The 22,512-nt window shown below is 44.7% G+C and overlaps 2 protein-coding genes across 5 annotated transcripts in view; both read left to right on the top strand.

Annotated features, from left to right (window-relative positions):
• The first annotated feature begins 1,780 nt into the window (after nucleotides 1-1,780).
• On the top strand, nucleotides 1,781-8,272 carry oscp1b (organic solute carrier partner 1b). 3 transcript variants are annotated; one of them, XM_031576009.2, is made up of 11 exons: nucleotides 1,781-2,403; nucleotides 3,115-3,144; nucleotides 3,725-3,879; nucleotides 4,350-4,517; nucleotides 4,728-4,808; nucleotides 4,988-5,091; nucleotides 5,804-5,932; nucleotides 6,085-6,154; nucleotides 6,289-6,428; nucleotides 6,582-6,645; nucleotides 6,937-8,272. In XM_031576009.2, the coding sequence occupies exons 1-11, from the start codon at nucleotides 2,292-2,294 to the stop codon at nucleotides 7,054-7,056; spliced, it is 1,173 nt and encodes a 390-aa protein (XP_031431869.1). In that variant the 5' UTR covers nucleotides 1,781-2,291; the 3' UTR covers nucleotides 7,057-8,272. The 3 variants fall into 3 exon arrangements, with proteins under 3 accessions (XP_031431869.1, XP_031431868.1, XP_012680547.1); XM_031576008.2 differs by having other exon boundaries at nucleotides 3,112-3,144; XM_012825093.3 differs by lacking the exon at nucleotides 3,115-3,144.
• Nucleotides 8,273-11,014: 2,742 nt separating this feature from the next.
• The window catches only part of stk40 (serine/threonine kinase 40), a 22,070-nt gene continuing 10,572 nt past the window's right edge, over nucleotides 11,015-22,512 (top strand). The window contains exons 1-6 of one of the 2 annotated variants that reach the window (XM_012825074.3): nucleotides 11,015-11,249; nucleotides 15,295-15,419; nucleotides 16,384-16,469; nucleotides 17,233-17,376; nucleotides 19,010-19,234; nucleotides 19,783-19,835. In XM_012825074.3, coding sequence (XP_012680528.1) covers nucleotides 15,302-15,419; nucleotides 16,384-16,469; nucleotides 17,233-17,376; nucleotides 19,010-19,234; nucleotides 19,783-19,835 — 626 coding nt within the window. In that variant the 5' untranslated portion in view covers nucleotides 11,015-11,249; nucleotides 15,295-15,301. Of the gene's footprint in view, nucleotides 11,250-14,977; nucleotides 15,188-15,294; nucleotides 15,420-16,383; nucleotides 16,470-17,232; nucleotides 17,377-19,009; nucleotides 19,235-19,782; nucleotides 19,836-22,512 lie in introns of those variants that run through there. The other variant, XM_012825081.3, reaches the window with a different exon arrangement.

Genomic DNA, 22,512 nt, shown 5'->3' with positions numbered 1-22,512 from the left:
AAGAGGTAAGTCAGACGGCATTTCCTTTTCTTTTGCTCCTCGGTTGTATTTCAAACTATATTCTTTTAAAACACCCTAATATCCACTAATATCAAAGTTATGGTTAGATGACCCTTTGTTTATAGATTTTAACATGTACGCGACATTGGTACAGTAAGATGTGAACTGTTAGATACACGTGATATAGCTGCACATGAAGGATGGCAGACTTCACATTTTGCACAACAAATTAGAGCAAGCGGAAGCCTATTATTGTGTTAACCTACTTTTTTTATACGTTCAAGTATATTTTTGAATGTTAAATGAAAGTGAATGTAGCCTATCATATCACTAGACCAAGACTAGTTACACATATACATTGATTGTATGCTCTGCAGTGTGTGCAGGGTGGGGGGCACTGGGTCAGGTCTTTAAGATAAAAAAAACACCTCTTCCCATTGTCCAGGCTTGTTCCACCATAAAACACTTGGTTTTACTGCCATGTCCAACCCTGTGGTCACCCAACAGCCAGGAGCAGGGCCATACGGCACCAATGTACAGACTGGAGATTGGAGCTCTGGTCTGTGCTCTTGCTGCAGCGACCTGCTCGTCTGTAAGTAGTTTACTGACATCACTGTTTTCACACCTTTTGCTACCAGCAACACTTTGCAAGAAGCACAGCAGTTGAGGGCTGACCCATATGTATTTATATGTGAGAACATTTCACACCAAATACACCCCTTTATAATTACTTTAGAATAGTATCTTTTTTAATGTTGTTTGTTAGGGTCAGGGTTAGTAAGTATCTTGTAAGCATCTCGGTTCTCATTTACATTTTTACATTACATGATCTCAAACCTACAAATACCAACTGCAAACACGTCTACTGACAACTGCTGTGGCTGGTTGTAAAACCTCTCAGATAAAATGCTCATTCATGTATAGAAATACACTCTAACACTTGGTAATCTGGATGGTTTAAAATGTTTGACAACACACTCTGTAATCTGATACTGAATTGTGTCTGATTGCATGGGTTTCCACCTTAGGCGCCTTGGGTTGTTTCTGTCCATGTGCATTGGCATGTTATGCTACAAACAAATATGGAGAGAATCCCTGTTTAGCATGTGTACCTGGAGGAATGACTTCGATGAGGACCCACATGAGGCTGACATATGGCATTCAGGTACGTCCTTTTATCAAACCAAGGGTGTCATAAAATAAAAAAAGGGTATAATTAAATGAAACCAATAGGCAACATCTCAACTGGTTGAGTACACAAGTTAAAAACCCTCATTCCTATCGTACTAACCAGTCATTCATTATATCTTAGTGTTACTCAGGTATGATGTTGGTGCATAGACATATCACAGATAAGGCATTAAAATGATCTTGTGATCAGTCAAGCGTCCGTATGACTGGCCTCAAGGGACAGTGTGTGAGTGAAGTGGATATGAAACTATCAAGAGCTCAGAGTTTCAAACACACTTCTTGTGCAACACTGGAAGAGACATGCGTTGTGATGACTCACCTCTCTTTGAGGAAATAGCAGCAGATTCTGCTGAGGCGTGCCACTGATTTCCTTAGACAATTTTTACATTATACCTGGACTATTTGCAGATGAGGGTATACCTCAGGTACCTAAAGTGAGGGTGTACAGCCAATATGTAACTCACGTGAAAATTTCTTATGCTCTTTCAGGGAACACTGTGCAATGACGCTTTGATGACGACCTTCTGTGGATGGTGTGAGATATGTAGGATGGCCAGAGAGATTCGCTTCAGAAATGGAGAAATTTCATGACAGACACACTCTTGCAGCAACACTGGTCTATTACATTTTGCAACATGATAATTATACATCTATTTCAATTTCACTGTTGGCCTCTCTCACATATGCACACACTCTCTTTTTGTTTGTCTCAGACACTCACACTTATGTCTTGTATCCTTTGTTATTTCTTGAAGACCCCCATTTTTCTATATTACATTTTACATTAAATAATAAAAGAAAAATATTAAAACATCCTGTCGTAGGCTGTCCTAAGCATTTCCCACCTCATACTGATCCCTCACAACAGGCATTAAGCAGAGCTGGTGGTCAAAGTCAAACTCTTGTAAACACCGGCAGCTCTTCTAGTAAGGCCTACGATGATTGGTTCTTGCTCGTCGTGACCTGGCAACCAAGTGGAAGCTTTCAGACGCTCTATCCCAAACAGCAAAAGAATCCAGGATCTGCCTGCTTTGTTGCCGCAGACAAGTTCTTAGTATAAATTATCAAACCGAACCGGTGCTCAAGCGTGACTATTCAACATGTCTTCGAGAACACTACCTCTCCTCTTCATTAATCTCGGTGGAGAAATGCTTTACATCCTGGATCAACGCCTACGAGCTCAGAATATCCCAGCCGACAAAGCCAAGAAAGGTAACGTGACATTACCTAGCTAGCTAGCCATGTAATTAGCAAGCAGCTTGCAAGCTAACTGTAGAAGGAGGTTTAAACCGGACATTGAAATACACCAGTCTCTGCATTAACATTACAACATGAAACATAAGTCATTGCAACAGGTTATCAGAAACACATTGTACTCAAAGATGTATTGCTTTGCACGTTAGTGGAAATGATTCATCGCTAATCATCCTAAACGTTAAAGCTACTGTTACGTGGCGGGAGTCAGGGCCAAATGGAAGCTTTACATCAATTTCTTGACCACGTCTCAAGGCCTGTCACTTGATCTTTGACAGATGCGTTCTGTCAGGCATTAGCAGATTTTTACTAGTGAGTTAACAATTAACATGATGTATGCCATCGCTACGAGCCAGTAATGTCTTCTTGTCTGTCTTAGGATAACTAACTTACCCAACTGTCTGCTAAAGTGAACATATTTTTCAACGAGGAAGCAAAACATTTTCAGATAGCGCATGGATGTAACGCGTGGTGTTTATGTAGGTGCTAAATATTGACATCCATGCAACGTTGTTTTTGCCACAGTGCAATTAACCGAGTGTAATGTATAGCTTGATTTTGAAGTTAATTCTGGTCAGGAAATGGTACGAAGATCCAGTCTTTGACTTGACTCTTGAACTTTGTGAATTGTTTACATTTAAATGGTATTATTTATTTTTTACTTAGTAGCTGAATGGATAGAGGAGGACATGAGACAAGGTAAACAGTGGTAAACTGTGATAGCCTTATATCCTTGCTTTGCCAATGGTAGGCTATTGCTGTATAGAGATGGGTACATATGCTATTCGCTGCTCTTTCTCGCTGGGTGTTAGGTTAACAGAAAAAAAGGATTAATGGTTTGGGGTCTTGCTTGCTCTAGTTGGCTAGCTCGATACAACTCATTTTCATTCAATTTTGTTTATATAGCGCCAGCACAATAAAGTTGTCTAGGTGCTATGCTGCAAACAAACATGTGTCCATCACACACCCAATGTAGGCAGGCTTATACTCACAAGAGGTATCAGAGCCTACCAAATGTGCACCATCATTGCAAAACCTGTGTTGGGCCTGGGCTCAATGTGACAAGCCTGGGAATAGGCTCTGTAAGACTGATGCTTCACTGGCCTGCCTGACCGAGTGCTTTATTTCAATGCAAAAGGTAGGCCATTCCCCTGCTGCTAATTTCAACTATTTCCAAACATCCACATGGTTGTCCAAACCTCCTGATGACCCTCCATCCCAAATTCTGGTGTGTGTTCTCATGGCTAAACTGTATCCTCTGTGTCCTGTGATGTGCCAGTCATGAATGACATCATCACTACCATGTTCAATAAGAAGTTCCTGGAGGAGCTGTTCAAACCACAGGAGCTGTACTCCAAGAAGGCCTTGAGAACTGTGTTCGACCGACTGGCCCATGCCTCAATCATGAGGCTCAACCAGGCCAGCATGGACAAGGTATAACAATGTCTGTATGTGAATGGTGGTACTGTGGCTAATTCCAAAGGAAACACAAGGTTATGAAAAGGTTATAAGGACCCCCCCCCCCCAAAATAAATGTCACATGCTATTTAGAATAAATGCCATAGAAATAGACAATACACATTTTCTACGTGATTGTCTTTGATCGGCTGGTTATTTAGCTTAGCTTACATTATGCCAAATAGCACCCTCTGGTGTGTGGTTATGTTGAGTTATGGTAGTATTTCATTATTGTAAGTTACAGTAAGTGCTTTTTGAAGCCAGAGCAATCGTAGTAAACAGAAAATCAGGTCTGCCGAGAATTAACCATAAACTGCCTCCGGTGGTTTCACTTTTGACTGAGTGTATGCTGTCCATTGTTTTTACAGTCATTGGTTCTACAACTGCAAGTCCTTGTCCCAAAAAAGTCACCATTATCTGTTATCCTTGTGCTTCTGTTCTCCCAGCTCTACGACCTGATGACCATGGCTTTCAAGTATCAAGTCCTGTTGTGCCCGCGGCCAAAGGACATTCTACTGGTCTCCTTCAACCACATGGACGCCATCAAAGACTTTGTGAGAGACACACCCAGCATCCTCAGCCAGGTGGATGAGACGTATAGGCAGCTCATAGAGGTAGGTCACATTCACTGGCAGTATCTACTTGAACGCCTCTGACATAGTGACCAGGTTTGTAAATGAACGGACAGGCTCATTTTTCAATGCAGTTACATTTTCTAGTAACAGTTTTGAGTTTGTGGTGTGTAACAGCAGAATCCAAATAAGACGATTGTGTAGATTATACAGTAGGAATCACATGGAATGCATTCTTGCGTGTGTTAACAGATATATACACCACTGTCTGCTGGGGAGTTTCAGCTGATCAGGCAAACACTTCTCATATTTTTCCAAGACATGCACATACGGGTGAGTCAGGTTCTTCTCTCTGTGTGAGCTGGGTAGGTTAAGGGTGAAGTTTATCTGAAATAAAGTTGTGAAAATGGGACGTTCCTGGAACGAGTTTAGTTGGGAAACCGCTTAGTTGTGAAACAAACCAATAACTCTTGTTATTTTGTATTGATTTTTTTTTTTTTCATTGGTTCAAGGTATCCATATTCCTGAAAGACAAAGTGCAGAATTCCAATGGACGCTTCGTGCTTCCCACATCTGGTCCACTGCCATGTGGGACACAGGTTCCTGGACAGATCAGGTGTGACGACACACCACTAGCTAACACAGCTGTGTTTTATTCATTGTTGTTGTTCCTGTTCTGAATTAAATGAAAACTTTCTAAATTGCCATTTTGTTATTGTTTGCATTGTTTTGAAGCTTGAGGGCTTGATTAATACCCAGTGCTTAGTTGACTGGGTCTGATCTGGCTTTAACTGGTTGGCTCTTCCAGCCTTGGCTGCACTCTCCACTCTTCCTGATGTCTTTCATGTTTTCTCCTGTAGACGTGTAGTTCAGTTGGACGGGCGCTTTTGCAGTTAATTGCATTAGCGAAGAGACTGTTGGATGTGACAGCCATCTAATTTTAGCTGGGTCTACTTTTAGCACAGCTCTAATTGTGGAAGGATTTTGTGTAGCCATGCTGAAATGGCTTGAAACATGTATCATGTTCCACGGAGCAATTGCTCATGTTATGAGCATTAGAGTTTGCGGTCTGAAAATGTAAAGATAGCACTTAAGTTGTCATGTGGATTTTAAGTTTGAATAGTGTTACCCCCAGAGTGAAGAAAAAAATATGTGTTGCCACACATCAGACTTACTGTGTAAAGAAAGTGCATTTCATGTTGAGATATGCTTTGGTTTACAAAGCAGGTTAATTGTATGTAAGTTGTGAGTTGTGATGTTATAATGATGTGTGTGTGTGTGTATGTTTGTCTTTCTCTGTGTGCCTGCCTGCTCTCTTGATGTTTCAGGCAGTTCAGTTGTTCGGGCGAGGAGGTTAAGAGGCTGCAGTTCTCCATTGGTGGGAACTACACCAGTGCTCCCCGTGAGGGTTCGTTTGAAATGTTTGGCGAGAGGGTAATCAAGTTGGGCACAAACATGTAAGACTCACTTACTGCTCCACACGTTTCATTAAACATGGTTGACAGGGTTGTCGTCATCATAAACGATGTCAACAATGCTAATGCACTGACCAATTTGTGAAATTATTTATGCGTGATTAGAGGTTTGAGTGTGTCCACACTGCCCTTAGGTATAGCGTGAGTCGTCCAGTGGAGACCCACATGTCTGGAACATCGAAGAATTCAGCACAGCACACTAAGGTGAAATGCGTTTGTGTTTGAGCCAAATCTGGCCCCCACCTCCAGTCTAAATGGTTGCCATTCATGAAATACGTTTTGTGCACAAATTGTGTTTATTTTAATTATTTCAAACAAATGTATTCAATGCATTTTAGGTCAATACTGCACCCAATCCTCTTGCAAAAGAAGAACTGAACCTGCTTGCAAGGCTTATGGGGGGCATGGAGATGGAGAGACCTGCTAACACTGACTCAGGGTTCCGTGTGAACCTCTTTGCCACAGATGAGGAAGAGGAGTGAGTTTTTTAATCTTGACATCTAATCTGCTGTCACAGTGGTCCTCCATGAACTTAGTGCTATAATTAGGAGAACACGTCCACTAAAATCAGCTGTGTGAATGTCATCATAGAGCTTATACTCATGCCTCTTGTTTTTCTTCTCGACCTCAGAGAAGCTTTGATATCAAGACCAGAAGAGCTCTCATATGAAGTTATAAATATTCAAGCAACCAAGGTAAGATAAAGTAATATGCCACCTATTGGCCACCAATACGCCAATTACACTGATATAAAACAGGATTTTACTGTGCAGAACACGTTTCATCTCTAGTAGATAAAAAACAGACCATGTGAAGTAGAATTTTCTGCAGTTACTTTGGAGACACGTTTAGATGTTTTCTTCTAAACAACATAATCAGTCTTATTGGCTGGTGAATCTTAGATGTATTAAGCTAACAGGATGACCACAAGTGTAATCTCTGGCACTACTCTCTGTTTACCATTGGCCATGTTCCATGTGTTTCAGGACAAGCAGACCAATGCTGAGCTTGCCAAGATCATGGGAGAGTTTGGCGAGTCTGGAGATCCCGCCCCTACTGCTAGCAACAAAGGGGATGACCTGTTGGCTATGATGGACGGTCTGTGACGCATTGCCGGCTTGTGGCAGCCTTTGAGGCTAAACAGGTTAGACGCCTACAGGGTGTCATGCTGTGGACAAGGGATGGAGTAGACCAAACGCCTTGCCTCACAGTCAATGTGGACCTGTGTGTGTGTGTCTGATATGGGACAAAACCTCCATTGTGTGTGTTTTTAGAGTGGGAGTTTGATGTGAGGAAGACTCAGGTTCTGGCTGATCAGGGTATTTTGGGTCATCAAAAATCTGCTGCAATAGTTTACAGTCCAGGCAGAGGGCAAAATGTTTGCTTCAATGTGTGTGTGTGTGGCTGTGACTAGAACCAGCTCAGAGCATTTATTGGTGTAACCGTGCTTCATGTTCCCAAAGCTATGATTTTGCTTTTCATGAACAACAGGTGGCACACTGTGTTTCATCAACACCAGGCGACACACACTAGACCCAAAATCTTAATTATGCGTTACTGTGCCGTACCACCAGGGGGCATAACATATCCATAGTCATTTAACAATGATGGATCATGTTTAATTAAGTACTGTTGTGCTAACTGTAGTAACTTAAGTATTGTTGTAACCAGTGCAACAACTTAATATGGTCAGGCCACAGAGTCACACAGTTTCTATCTTTGCTATCAGGCTAACACTTCTAAACACTATCAGAATCCTCTTGTTTCAATTACTCTCAGCCTCAGCTGTTAACATAGTGTGGCTCATTCTCATGGCAGTTGTTTGGAAGGTTTTGAGCATGTTGATCTAGCACCTGCTGTAAAAGCCCAGGCATTTGTAAATGAGTTGCGCTAACCTGAAGTGATTAGCTTATCTGCTCAGAAGAGTAAAGGAGGGAAACCTAAGTGCACTTGTCATTTTGTTTGAAATTTGTATCCAAAAATAATTGTGTGAACTGAATGTCATTGTCAGTTGGTTACAAAGCTCTAAATGTACAGGAAAATATTAGAAATGTCTAGTCCATGGTTTAAAACATCTTATTGATTCACCATTGCAGTGAATTTAATTAGTAATCATGGTAGGTTGGTAGAATATGGCCAACAAACTATTTTGTAAATACATTTTTGAAATTATTGTGGCTATTTATTCAAATATTTAATTATGTCTGTTTTTCTTATTCTTTCTGTAAATTAGGCCATATGTTTATTAAAACAAGATTATTTTTGCTTTCTTTTTTCATTAATTTTTTCTAATGTAGTTTGAATAAAAAATATTTTAACTCAGCTGTTGTGGAATCCCATGTTTTTTTAAAAGTGCAAGCTCACCTCTACTTATCACTAAGTGGTTACCTCTGACAGGGGAAATGTAAAATCTTGAGTGAGGCAACCTAAATGGAACATCTTGATCATGCTGATTTTACGTGAAAAAAAGCTTGTCTTCTGAGTGGTTCATTTCCCATAACTGACTGTACTGTACTGTGACCGATAAACTAGGAGACTACGGAGTCTTTGTCACCATGTCCCACCACCCACTCCCACAACTGCCTCCCACACAGCCATGTTTGGCAGTTGACTAACTGTTTCAGACTAGCAATATTGAAAGACTTGTATTCATTTGAGAAGTTGTGGGAGAGGATACCCACATCTGTACCTTTGTGAAATGCTTGATCTCATGCTAGAGTAGCTCTAACTCTCCTAACAAACGTTCACATTGATGCCTGTGGTTGTTGTTTTTGTGTGTGTTTTTTTTTTTTTTTTTAAAGATAAGACTACCTTCCACATCATTTTAGCCAAAGACAAGCATGGCTGTTGAAGAATGTTCCAAGTATGGAAATATCACATACCACAGTTCTGTTTTTTTTGGAGTCCTGTTACCAGGTCAAAAGGTCAACTTATGGGTTGCACATGTTCAGATCTGACATGCTGTGAGTCAAAAGTATGCATTCAAAGCATGAAAGTCTACATTAAAAACAGTATCGATAAAATACACTTGTTGAGTGGACTGTATAGTTTTCAGTTGGTATGTAGATGGGGTGAGATTAGCTTAGATCATCAAATAATGTGTCCTTGACTACACAGGAAAATGTGATGACTTTCCCAACATTAAGTCTGGTTCCTTTTGTTGCTTGATCTATCTCTCATTCACTCATAAAACTGACATTATGGCTTGCTATCAAGATCCCCATAGCAACAGCATGCTTGTTTGCAATAGATGTAACAAATGGACATCAACTCAAAAAGAAAATATGAGAGTCTGGGCATGTCTCTGTCCAGCCTCTCGCTCCACCCACAAACGCACATCCATATATACACAAACACACACCTAGAATCCCCAAAATACCACTGTACAAACATGCTGAGGCATTGCTCTGAGTGAACATTGGGGTGGGATGTCTCTGCACAGAGAGGGATTCTCGACACTCATCCAGCTCAGGACTAATCTGGGGAATCACCAGACAACAGCCGCTATCTCAATCCCTAAAGGCATGACACCCAGGAATGCACAACAAACACACAAACAACTAGCCCAGCCTATCAGCAGACGGCAGTTTATACGGTTTGTGTTTTATGCGTTGATTAAATATTTGAACGATGAAGTTCTTTCACCAAAAAAACTCAAATCCTCAGCCACAAAGCCACAAGACATACCTTAGGGTTGCATGAAATAGAACTTCACATAATGTAATGAAACACCATGTAAAAACATCAAGTGGCAACCTATTGTACACTGCCTGGTAATACATTTGGGTGTTTAGCCATAAGGGAACTATAATGCTTAAGCAATTCTTCTCTAAATTTAATTAATTGCAACTTGTATTTTAAATATCAAAATGGGCAGTTGGACCAACTGAAAAGCTATAATTTTTATAGTTAAAAGGTTTTATTACGTAAACTGATACCATGTGTTTTCAGTTTCTGTTTAACATCAGATTATTTAGCCAACTTAAAAAATCATTGCAGATAAAGACCATTGAGAAAGCCTAATCAGTGTTTGCATTTGAAGTCCATAATCAAACTAACATACATAAAAGGAGGCACACCCACTTACAGATTAACTGCTGTCTTTTGGTACACTCACTCTCACTCTCTCTCTCTCTCTCTCTCTCTCTCTCTCTCTCTCTTGCCCTTCTTTTTAAATAATCTCTCCATCGCCCATGGCCACACAGAGTGAATCAGAGTTTCCACACCTCTAAAGGAGTGGGCTGGCCGATAACCCACAGGCTGCCATAAATGTTTCATGTGGCTGAGGGCAAGTGCTCAGCTGAGTCAGTACAGGAAGACTGTGCAGCTCCAAATCAGGTGCTGCCCTTTAAATGGTCCTCTCTGTTTGATTAGCTTGCCCCACACCTTCCCACTGGTCTGAGACTTAGAGCAGTGGGTGGGATTGTTGATTATGCAAAGGTGGGCTAAATATGGATCACACACTGAAAGGGATTGTGAACTGTGTAAACCGCCACAGAAAATGTCAGGCAAAAATGCTGTGTGATTCATAACAGTGAAAACAAAAGAGCAGCACAAGTGACTGTCAAAACTGTTTGTAATCAATGACAAGTTGTGGGTTTTTTGTCTCCCATAACCTCAGTTTGGGTAGTGGATCAGCCTAATGTTGCCAAATATGTTACATAATTTACTGTATTACATTAAATCAGTTTAGTTTCCTTGATTTCTACCTAATAAAATGTTTTTAATCGCGATCTGCACTGGTCTCTGACGTTGGACGTCCTTTGTGAATGCATCCTTCCCTCCTTGAGAAAATTATGAATGGGGATGTATTGGCCATTGTACTCACTGAGTGATCTGCATGTAGTTGTCAGTGATGCACTTGAATGCAAATCCCCCCGCCCCCATTCAAATGATGCAGTCAATCCTAATGTAAATTCACTTCATCAGTGGGTTCGGGATCGTTTATTTTTTATGTGTTTTATGTTATTTTTTATGTTAAAAGCATGGGAGATCTGACAGATTGATGAATGGTAATTGAGTGAGGTGCTATGGTTTTATTGGCTGAGCAACCCTGTCATTCATTCAATGTGCGTCATTTCCGTTGTCAGGTGGTGCTGCTATGGAAAGATGTGATCAGTGCCGTCGAAAGAAGGCTTTTCCTGACTGCCCTATTCCGTAGTAAAACAACTTGAGATTTGTGGAATACTCAATCGTTTGCTTTAAAAGTGTCCGTTTATATCGAATCTGAACAGTTTGTAAGTGTAGAGATGCCCCGGTTGTAGAGGACGTGCGATTTTCTCGGCAATTTTAGCTCGAGGTAAGTTGTTGTTAAAGAGCCCTTCAGTCGACTCATCTGAGAATTGAACCGAGCTTGGTGGCGACCTCACTAGCTGGGTAGCCAGTCAGCTATTTTACTTTGTTTAAAGACCCAGATGATTCCATATATAAAGATAGCATTATAGGAGTAGTTTGCTAAAAATGTTCTTGTTTTATTCTCCAAGCACAGCTTTACCCTTTTCGAATGTACTCCCCTTGCAGTGTAAACAGGCGATATTGTTCAACCCAGCGTTTTGAGTTGCCTTTTCCAGCTTTGCTAACGTTAGCAGAGGCTAGCCAACTATCGCTAGTAACGCCACCTTATCTTGAAGTTATCAACCACCTTAGAATTAGTGGCCACACATTTTGCATGAAGTACACTCGTTGGGCTGCAACTCGAATGTTATCGTTCCATGTGCTTGTGATGCAACTCGTTTGGTGTCTGCGAGTTAGCGTTATATGATAGGGATGTGTATAGCTAGTGATTGCTAACTAGCCAGCTAACGTTACCTAGTATTGTGGAGAAAGACAAGTTTGCGGACGCCTTCGTGTGTGTTTCTGGTAGATAACTTAACAACGTAACTTAAGAGGTTAGCGTGATGTATACCGTTGTGCTTCTTTGGGCATATTGTCTGAATTGATCGTACATTTTACGATGGATTAGCCGCCGTAGTTGTATTTGCTGTGACTCATTCTGAATACATACAGTCGGTTAAATTAGTTGTGCAGCTGGTGACCGGTGTCGAGAAAAAGCCAACGAAGCCGACGTCTGTGAAACTTCATCTGACATTATCTCCTCAGTTGCTTAGCTAGTGATGTCTGAATACCTCTGTGTCCTCTTCTCTTTGAAACGAACACTGTATCTGCAATGAAGCCACAAGCAAAATGTTATATAATGCGCTGGCAATACTGATAGGTCGAGAGGTACGGAAATTAATGTCACTTAAGGTGACCAAATCTGTGGTGCATGTACACAGCATGTTAACGCTCATCAAGGTAACGATGATGATCATTAAGATGCTATTGGACCTGTCCAAGTCTCTAATGTTGCATACCAGTAGGCTACGAGATTGAGTGACCATAAACCTTAGCGTTAACGCTTGGTAATCTTAAATAGCATTTTGGCAATGTTGGTCGTTGGTAAACATCCAAGTCTCCACATCCTAGGCTAACGTTACTTGGTTGCATTGTCTTTTGTCTCCATGCAAATACTAGTGCTGCGTCTGCAACTAAGTTGCTGTAGATTTCATAACTACCTAACTGACTTTAAGCAACATTAAACGGTTGTGTGGTCAGTCTCGGGTTCTCTCCCCAGTAACGTCACCTCTTTTTGCAACATCATATATCGCCTAACATCTTTTTGTGATTATCTGATATGCAAACTTTGTTTTACCATTGGCTAGTCCACGTGCTCGTGTTTACACAGTGGAATTCGTAGTTGATCACTGTAGTTGGTGGGACCCTTTTTCCTCTTGGTTCTTCCTTCGGGAACACTGTCTTCATGTCCGGGGTAATTTAACCTAGCGGGCCAGCAGCAGACGCCTGGTTTGGATTCCTCGCTGAGGTAGAACGAGTGCTGGCGGTGGCTGTTAAACCAGATAGTGGGTGGATCTCATGCCGCCTATGGTGTCTCCCGACTCAGTGTAGCTGGGCTATTTTCAGAGCTGCGCGCTGGCAAGAGGGAGAGGAGCGTGCCTCCACTCTTGTCTTAGATCATGTGAATTAGACTAGGTCTGCCACTGCTTTCGCTCTCCGCCTGCCTCCTTCCCTATAATGTTACTCTTTGCAGCTGTGTTATGCAGGACACTCTTTGATGTAGGGGGATATGGTCGTTTTTTTTGTGTCCAGTTTTAATTGATTGCATTACCCAGATTTATGAAATGTTTACTCGCATGATCAGCATTTTTCTCTGCAATGGCATTAGGAAACACCATTACATTCAGAGGTGACGGGAAACCCAAGTCTGCTAAGCACATGACCTTGAGCAGGGAACCAGTGCAGTATTTATGAATGAAGACTGCTCTGTGCTGCAGAGGGCTGTCTATTCTCTAGTCGCTGACGTTCTGACATGGCTGCCTGAGGACAGCCTTAATGCTTGTCTATCACAGCAACCTTGCCTCTCAAATAGCCAGAGAAGGCAGATCAGTGGTGGCACATCGCAGAGGCTGCACTGCATGCTGCTCCCTGACTATCACGATACTCCGTCTCAGTCTGTCACGCTGTCGTCTGTCTGGACACTGAACAGTCATTCTCAAAGAGGATGATTCATGCTTAATGGTTGCCAACTGTTGCCCGACCTGATGCCTTGCAGAGTGTGCTGCACACTCTCTCTCTTTCTCTCTCTTCTTGCAGAGGGATAGCCAATGGATGTCCTGAGGTTACCCGTGTGTGTGTGTGTGTGTGTGTGTGTGTGTGTGTGTTTTTTATTTCTTTATGTGTGAATGCTAGGAAGGGTAGGCATGCAATGAACACTTGTGTGTTTAGGTGAAAACGATGGCAAAAGTAATGACAAAATACCCAGACTGTTCTGCACGCTGTGAAATCCTCCTCGGAAAAATACGTCTGCAAGACCCTCTGTGTGGGAATGTAACCCTTTGCAACGTCGCGCCTGACTGCTTTTCTCTGCCTAATGCTCTCAATCGTGTGGTGGTACGGTGAACCATTTTGTGCTTACTTGAGTTGTGTTGCCTAAGTGTGCTTAATCCAATTCAGACTGCCTTTTTGTGTCGTTCAAAACATTGGTCGTTTTAAGTTGTGTTTTGCATGATGGCGCATCTCTCTTTTTTTTTCATGCGTGCGTGGACACGTGTGTTTTTGTCTCATTGGTGTCATCATCTGGTATTCTTGTATTCTCGACACGTCGTAGTCAGAGAGCACCTCTGAGCTTAGTGTGATTCACCGCCGTTGCTAGCCGGCCTCATTTTCCTGTCACGGGAAGCTGAGAGAGTTTCATCACATTAGAGGAAGCCACCAGCTACTCAAAACAAATTCCTCTCAAGCCTCAAGGTGGTGGATGTTTCTTCTGTTTTCCTCAGCCCAGCACCAAAGCCAAACACACTCGCTCCTGAGACGAGCAGTGAAATGAAAGTTGATGTCGTATGCTGTGTCCAAAAAAAAAAAAGAGAGAACAAGAACCATCAACATCTGCTTATGAGAAACCGAGAGGAAGTGACAGTCTCGCTTCACCCAGGTTAAACACTGATTTCCCCGTAGATAAGGCAGAGTAGATTAAGCGCACAAGGATTGCAGGGGAGGGGGGGAGGGGGTAGAGAAAAGGAAAGAAGCAGCCGAGAGCCAAACGGACTCAGCCGTGCTGAAAAATAAGCTCTTGGTTGCGTCTATTTTGGTGGATGTGACCATGCTTTCGATGCCCCTGTGCCATCTGTGGGTCATTTCAGCCTGGTTTTCTGATGCTTGATGTTTTTCATGGGTGCGTTAGCAGCTGGGCTCCCGTCAAAGGCACCATGTTTGTTTTTATGTGCTGGAATATCTCAGCCGTAGCGCCATCAGCAAGAGACCTGAGCAGACGGGGTCGCATCTTCAAGAGCTGCTACCAATAGACCCCTTTTAACAGCCCGCCGTTGGCAAATCTAGTGGGTGGGTGTTGTGTGTGTTTTGCTTAAGGAGGTGAGGGAGGGGCTGGGCCGGGTTGTGACACACATACACACACACACCCTCCCTCCCTCCCTCCACTCTGTCTTCCCTCCCCTCTCCTCATCGTCTCTTGCGTATGACTCAGACTGCTGTTGCCGGTGGGGCTCTGTGAAGTGGCTGGGGTTACTCAGCCTGCTCCCGCTCCCACTCCTGCTTAGCCGCCGCACAGCAGAGGGTTGCTGCTCTGAGCTCTCCGTCAGCAGGGGTCTGTGGACAGTTCAAGGTTCAATTAGGCTGCTTTCTGTCTCTGAGTGCAGTTTGCACTACAGGATCTGCACAACCACGGTTGGTTCGTGTGTGTGGTTTTTTTTTTTTTTTTTCGGTGTCATTACTGCACTAACACCTAGTGCTCTTTGCACCCGTCTAACAGTCTGTGTTTCTGTCTGCCACAGTTCCACGATGTCCAAGCGCCGTGCGTCAGAAAGGGGAGCAGGGGAATCGTCCGGGCGGGCCAGCAAGCTCCTGTGCACAGGCATATCGGGCAGCAACGCCAAGAGAGCAGGCCCCTTCGTCCTGGGTAAGAGAAGCAGCTTGTTCTTTTCCATTTGTTTTTACTCTGCCGCTGTCTTGATGTGTGTGTGTGTGTGTGTGTGTGTGAGAGTGAAGGGGGATTCTTGCGCAAGAAAGCTCTCTCCTTATGTCTCCGTCAGTGAGTGTGCAAAGTACAGGAAAGGGGGGGGGTTCTGTGTGCCTGAGAAAAGAATGTGAAGAATTTTTTCCTGATCTCCTTGACTTTGGTTGTAAGTCTGTTGAAAGGGGGTGGGGGTTATAGTAGTTATTTTTTTTTCTTGGGTGGCACACTTTTTAAAATTCCCTCAAACTCTGTTGCCCTAACTGATAAATTGCTAAGTCGCACCCCCAACACAAGTAAAGGTGCTACTTTTGTCAGAGTGCAGTGTCAACAGCCATTGTTGTGATAAGAGGCGCTGATGGGTGGGAGGGAAGGCATTGCAGAGGATTATGTCCCCATTAACTACCTTTTGCTCAGGCAGCTGTCCTACTTCTAAAACCCAGTAAACGGCGCATCTGTTTGCATTAATTGCAAAATCGACTCTGTCCTCATTGTCTCCCCATGTATTTAAGTCTTAATGCTGCGATTCTCGCAGAGGGTTTGTGTAAAGCTGCTGTAAGAGAAGGGTTTATGGGATATCAGACCGGATTGGCCTTTGTTGTTGTGCATACCATGAAAAATAGATGGTTTTGGGGGAAGCTTGAGTCTCCGCTCTCTCAGGGGCTCTCTGATCAGCTTTTGAAAACGCAATCAGATATCGCAGATATCAGAACACTTCCAAATGGACATGTAACCCTGCTTGATGGTTACTTTGCCTGTGTACCACACCATTAAAGGGAGGGGGGTGACCACCAAAGAGTGGTCCCTTGCTGTAAATGCTATGTTATGTAAGAATAGGTCTGCTTACAGTTTACATTTCTGTGTGATCTGCTTTTGTGTAAATGAAAGTGTCTTACTCTCTCTCCTTCAGGGCCACGGTTGGGGAACTCACCAGTCCCCAGCATAGTCCAGTGTTTGGCGAGAAAGGATGGAACAGATGACTTCTATCAGCTTAAAGTGAGTGCTTACTGTGTGTGTGTGTGTGTGTGTGTGTGTGTGCATTTCCTTGTTGCTACTCCCCCTGTTATTGGCTCCCCTGATCGTCCTCTCGGTCGGTTGTGTGGGTAGGTGGGACAGAACTTCATCTGACAAACAAAAGCTCCGACTGTCTCTGGCTCGCCTGAACCTTTGACCTCCCCCCTGTGCAAATGTCGTTTGTGCCGGCTCCTTTTACGGCTCCTGTACTAGGGCCCCGTCCAGACCTGTGTCCACACATGCGCCGAAACATGGCACACAGCCTGTTTTATAGGGGCTGTTAAATAATGGCTTTAGCACCGGCCTGCTTCAGGAAGTGGCCAGGCTAGAGGCTTGGCAGCTGAGTGGCCCTGGCCGCGTGCTGAACTCTTAACCCCACTGAACCCTGCGGTGCAGACGAGGCCTTACACTTCTGTGTAGACAGACAGCGCCACACCGTCCTCTCACTCTTCCCGTGAGTGTGTACAGAGAGGGGGCCAAGGGGAAATGGCCTGTTCTTTATGAGTGTATTTTGGCTGCTGTCGTTGTTATTGGCAGTGGTTTACTTTGGTAGTTTACGCAGTGATGATGAAAGTGTACTGATGGTGGGATAAAACAAATACCTGAACCGTGTTGACTGCTATGATTCTGAATAATGATAATCATCAATGACAATCAAATGATGTGAGGTGGGTTTATTAAACCTCCCTCGGTTTTGGTAGAGAATCGGGTTTTGTGAAGTTGACCTTCGACCTTTTAAATCTAGATCCTGACCCTGGAGGAGCGGGTGGATGGGGCAGGGGAGACGCAGGAAGAGCGGCAGGGCAAGATGCTGCTGCACACAGAGTTCTCACTGCTATCACTGCTGCATAACCAGGACGGAGTGGTGCACCATCACGGCCTCTTCCAGGTAAGACACACGCACACGCACACGCACGCACGCACCAGTGATTCACTCCTTACTACAAAAACATGGTGAACTGTGTATATACACACACAGAGACACGCACCACTCAAGAGTTACTGCCTTGACTCTCATAGATTTGCTGAATTTGACTCGTACATCACACACTTTGGAAGGTAAATATGCAAGGCGCCTGTGTTTCAGACGCCTCAAAGCTCGAGCCAAAAAAACGGACTGATAATAAAACAGTACAGTGTCTTTAAGGTATACACACATCCCCGTGCTGTTGGGTGACACGCCTGAGGGCAAACACTCGCTGGATGCAGTCCATCTGCAGTTTGCTAAGCAAACACACACACACACACACCACCTATCTCTAAACTGCTCACATCTGCCTGTAAGTAATCCTCATCTGTGTGCCAGTAACTGTCCATTCAGCTTGCTTTCTCTTTCACCCCCATCCGCTGTCTCTCATTCACTCACTCACTCACTCACTCACTCACTCACTCACTCACTCACACACACACACACACACACACACACACACACACACACACACACACACTGAATTGTCCAGTTGGCATTACTCACACACATAGTGACTCATTACCACAGACCATTTACAAAAGACGACGACTTTTCTTTTTTTTTACCTCTGCTTTTTCTCTAGCCATCCTTTGTCATTATTTGCACAACCTTTCCTTGTTGTTGTCATGCCTTTCTCTCCCTCCCTCCCTCGCTCCCTGGAGCTGTGCTGAGGTCGACTCACTCCCAGACGCTCCATCGATCCGGTTATTGTGGGCTCTCCAGTCAGGAAGGGTGGGTGGGGGTGGTTTAATTATAGCCCTGCTCTCCCAGGATACTCTGGCTCAGTCTTCCCCAAACACCTCTCTCACACACACACACACACACACACACACACACACACTCCATTCTCAGCTCCATTCTCAGCTCCAGAGATCAATACCCAGCTATTGTGTCAGCCCCCCTGTTCTCAGATGACTGCAGGAGAGTAGCTTTGACCCCCTCAGTTCTAGCCTCCACATCCCCCCCCCCCCCCCCCCCCCCCCACTCTGATAGAAATGATAATGGATCCCCCCCCCACCCCCTCCCTCCATCTCTCGGGCCTGACCGAATAGGCCAATTACAGGGCCTTTGTTATGCAGATACCCAGATATCAGCCTGGTCGGCATGGTAAGAAGCTTGAATAAAGAAGTGGGGGAATCCACATTACACATTTCTATTTTTAGGGCCGCAATTTGGGCTCGCTGTAGTTTCCAAACAAAGGGAGCGATCTTATCTGTGGTCCAGCAGGGCAAAGTTGGTGTGAAACTCTATCTATGCCCACTCCACCTTTTTTGTGCTGTTGAAATTGGTTTTCACAGCCCCCCTCCCCTCTTGTGACTCTCTTTTCTCTTTCTTTAGCTTTCCCCGTCACATAATTAGTGCTATTAATCTGCCATTATCTCTCTCTTTTCTCCTCACCTCGCTCTCACACTTTGCCTCTGTGCTTCCATTGTTTTTCTCTCCCATTCTTAATATTTATTTCACTCGCTCACTTCTCTCCTTTTGTCTCTCTCTCTGTGTCTGTCTGTCTGTCTGTCTGTCTGTCTGTCTGTCTGTCTGTCTGTCTGTTTAGGACCGGGCGTATGAGCACCTGGAGGAGGGCGAGGCTAGCCGGGGGAAGCGCATGAAGAAGCGCATCTGCCTGGTGCTGGACTGCCTGTGCGCGCACGACTTCAGCGACAAGACGGCGGAGCTCATAAACCTGCAGCACTACGTCATCAAGGAGAAGAGGCTGAGCGAGCGGGAGGCCATTGTCATCTTCTACGACGTGGTGCGCGTAGTGGAGGCCCTGCACAAGGTCAGGACACCCTATCTATCGCTGTGTGTGCGTGCGTGCGTGCGTGCGTGCGTGCGTGCGTGCGTGCGTGCGTGCGTGCGTGCGTGATTGCTTACCCTTGCGTGATTGCTTACCCTTGCGTCTCTTTCACATGTAAGGCCTATGGCTGGTCATGTGTCTCCTAACACAGATCATGTGACCATATCCACAGACACGTTGCATTTGGTTGTAAGTTAAGCACCTCATACCTCTAGTGCTCTAGTTGCAGTCTGAGCTGCTGTGTGAACATGACTTCTAACCTTTGAATGCAAATTAAGATGCTTACTGTCGAGAGTGCTTTCGACAAGTCTGTATGTACTTTCACAAAACCATCTTCCCCTTTTCGTTAATCCACCTTCTAAAAAGCTTTTGTGTTAGTCATGAGCGACCAGTTCCTGCTAGGAAATCCACAATGGGACTTTCTGTCTGCTGACATTTTGTTCTGCTCTAAAGATAAATCACATTATGGTACAGTGAATTGTGGGTAACTCCCCCTCCCCCACCCCACCCCACCCTCTCTGTCTCTGCAGAAGAACATTGTGCACCGTGACCTGAAGCTGGGCAACATGGTGCTGAACAAGAGGTAAGAGCCCAGTGACCCCTATCCTCCTTTCCCATCATCCTCTTAAGGCCAATGGTGCTGCCCTGCCCTGCTATAAAACGTTCCCCCTATCCCCCCCTGCTAGAGCCCTTGCTGGCTGGCTGGCTGAGGGTGTCTGCAGCCTGATCCCCCAGTCCTCCGTGACTCATGTGCTGTGGTGGGAGCGCTACGTGTCTGGGGAGGCTGCGAGGAGTTGGGAAGGCTGCCAAAGAAATAGAGATGGAACGTGCCTTAGCTTTGTTCCGTTTTTTTCCTTTTCTTCTTTTCACTGAGAAAGGGGGAAAAAAAGGGAAGCTGTGTGTGTGTGTACGTCCATGCACATTTCTGTCTGGGCGGGGGTGGGATTTGGAGGGTGTAGATTTTGGGACTGGAGTCAGTGGGGGTGTGGTGTGGTGTGGCGAGCTTCAGGTTGGCGAGGGTTCTCCACATCAGCCAGGCCGGACGGAATGGAGCGCTCCTCATCCGTAAAGCCCTCTTCTCCCCGAACACCATATGTGCCACCTCGGCACACTCCAACCACACACACACACACACACACCACTGCCTCTCCTGTCCTCCTTTTTTTTAATTCTATACTTGGCTTCTCTTTCATAACCTCACATAATTAATGCAAGAGGGGGCCAAATACAGAAGCTACAGAAGAGGAGTTGAAGTTTGAAGCCAGTCGGTTTGCTTTGGTGCTGGTTGAGACGTGCTCTCGCTGCGCCTTGGGGACTTTTGTGTGCTTGGCTTGTGTCTGTTTTCAAGCATCTGCAGCATTTAGCCTTTCAAGCCTGATGTGGAGCCATCCATCACAGCTCGACACCCAAACACAGTCCCAAACGAATTTCGCAGGAAGTTACCAGGAATATGCAGGAATATGTGCATGCTGCCATGTGATTGCTGTGCAAAGAGCTTCTCTCGCACTCACATGCACATATTTATACACACACACACACACACACACACACACACATATTCATACATACACACACACGCCAAAGTGTGAAGGATGTTTTAACTTCTTGCGACGTGTCGGGGCCACAGAAGTGCAATGATGAGAGGGTGTCATCATTGGTCTCAGGGGCGTGTGAGATTACATATTAAGCGTGAGTTGCAGGACCTGTCTGACTAAACGGAAATCAACCACAGTTGTATGTTTGCATTGCATCGCCCAGTACGGAGCACAGAGCATGTGCACACCAGCGAGTCACCAGCATGTCGCTGCCTGTTTTTTGTTATGCTGATGTGATGAGCTGATATCTCTCTCTCACACACACACACAGACACACACACACACACAAAAGTGTGTATTTCACTGATGCAAGTGAGGAACCGTGTTTTGGTGCTGTAGTGAGTCATGGTAAATAACCTTAAGTTAAGTACACGATACGCGCACATGTGTGGGCTTGCACTCATTTTCACATAGTTCTCACTGATTAAGGATTAATGAATGCACACACACACACACACACACACACACACACACACACACACACACACACACAGTCCCCTGTACAGACAGAGGTTTTTGCATTCTCCCTCATCTTATTCTCACTTAAGCTGGTCTCACCCTTATTATTTGGTATGTGTTTTGTGATTCTGCCTATGGACACCACTTTCACCCCTCTTTTCTTTTTTTTTTTTCTCTCTCCTTCCCTCCCTCTGTTTCTAAGACAGATACATGCATGTAAACATAATGTTACTGGTCCGTCCAATGCAGTGCAGGACAATCTCCCTCCCTGCGCGCACACACACACACACACACGTCTTGCTTGTGTTTCTGAAGTAGACGGAGCACACTATTTGCTCCGCAGCAGGAGAGGGGAACAGTCTGTCCCAGCTGGAGACAGGACAGCGGCTGCAAAGCCAAGCCAGCGCATAACTAAGCGCTGACTCACTTACATACACAAACAAACACACACACACACACACACACATGCACAACTGCTCACATTCTCTCTCACATTACACCACCTGCTATCTATCCTCATGTTATCACTCAGCCATCACCTGTCTCTCTCTGATTTCTTTCACTTTGCTGCTTCTCTTTTTATTGCTTGTTTCATTTGTCTTCATTGCTGACACCTTTCCTTTCTTTAACTAGAGGTTTATATTGGGCTTTGCTGAGGTGGGTCAGCAGAGACCTCCAGATGATTCACTGGTCTGTACAAGCGTGCAGTTATGTAGCTGGGTGTGATTGCTGGGGATTGGTTCATACTGTTGACATAGTAAGAGAATGTTCTGGAGTTGTTCCTTGTTCTACTGTGGATCTGGAATCCCCCCCCCCCCACCCCCCCACCCCCTCCTACCCCGCCCTGATGATGTCAGAGCAGATTGCTGTCCTGGAGTTGATCTGCTGGGGAAGGTGCTAACGAGTTGTTGAGTTTGCCATCATCCTAAAGACAACACGGCCCCCTGATGAGCTGCAGCCTTCCCGCTGTTCTTTCACACCTCACGGAAATTAGCCTCCTCCCTGCTCTCACCCACTCACACAAACAAACACACGCACACACACACCCTCCCTCTGTCACGTGTGTGTGTGTGTGTGTCTGTGTGTGTGTGTGTGTGTACACACACGCGCCATCACCTGCCAGACTCCCACACTTCAACACTCTGGTCTTCCCATATGTTCTTTGACCATACCATGGGCAACACTCTCTATAGAGCTCATCTCACC

The sequence above is a fragment of the Clupea harengus genome, chromosome 11 (genome assembly GCF_900700415.2).
Source record: "Clupea harengus chromosome 11, Ch_v2.0.2, whole genome shotgun sequence".
Lineage (NCBI taxonomy): Eukaryota > Metazoa > Chordata > Actinopteri > Clupeiformes > Clupeidae > Clupea > Clupea harengus.
Note: the sequence above shows the minus strand (reverse complement) of the source record. Positions and strands in the feature narration are given on the sequence as shown.

Excerpts from the sequence above, each read along its gene's own strand:
- oscp1b (XM_031576008.2), top strand. The coding sequence starts at position 2,292 with ATGTCTTCGAGAACACTACCTCTCCTCTTCATTAATCTCGGTGGAGAA. Across the intron at positions 5,092-5,803 it reads CAGGTTCCTGGACAGATCAG|GCAGTTCAGTTGTTCGGGCG; the intron begins GTGTGACGACAC and ends TTGATGTTTCAG. Across the intron at positions 6,429-6,581 it reads GCCACAGATGAGGAAGAGGA|AGAAGCTTTGATATCAAGAC; the intron begins GTGAGTTTTTTA and ends TCTCGACCTCAG.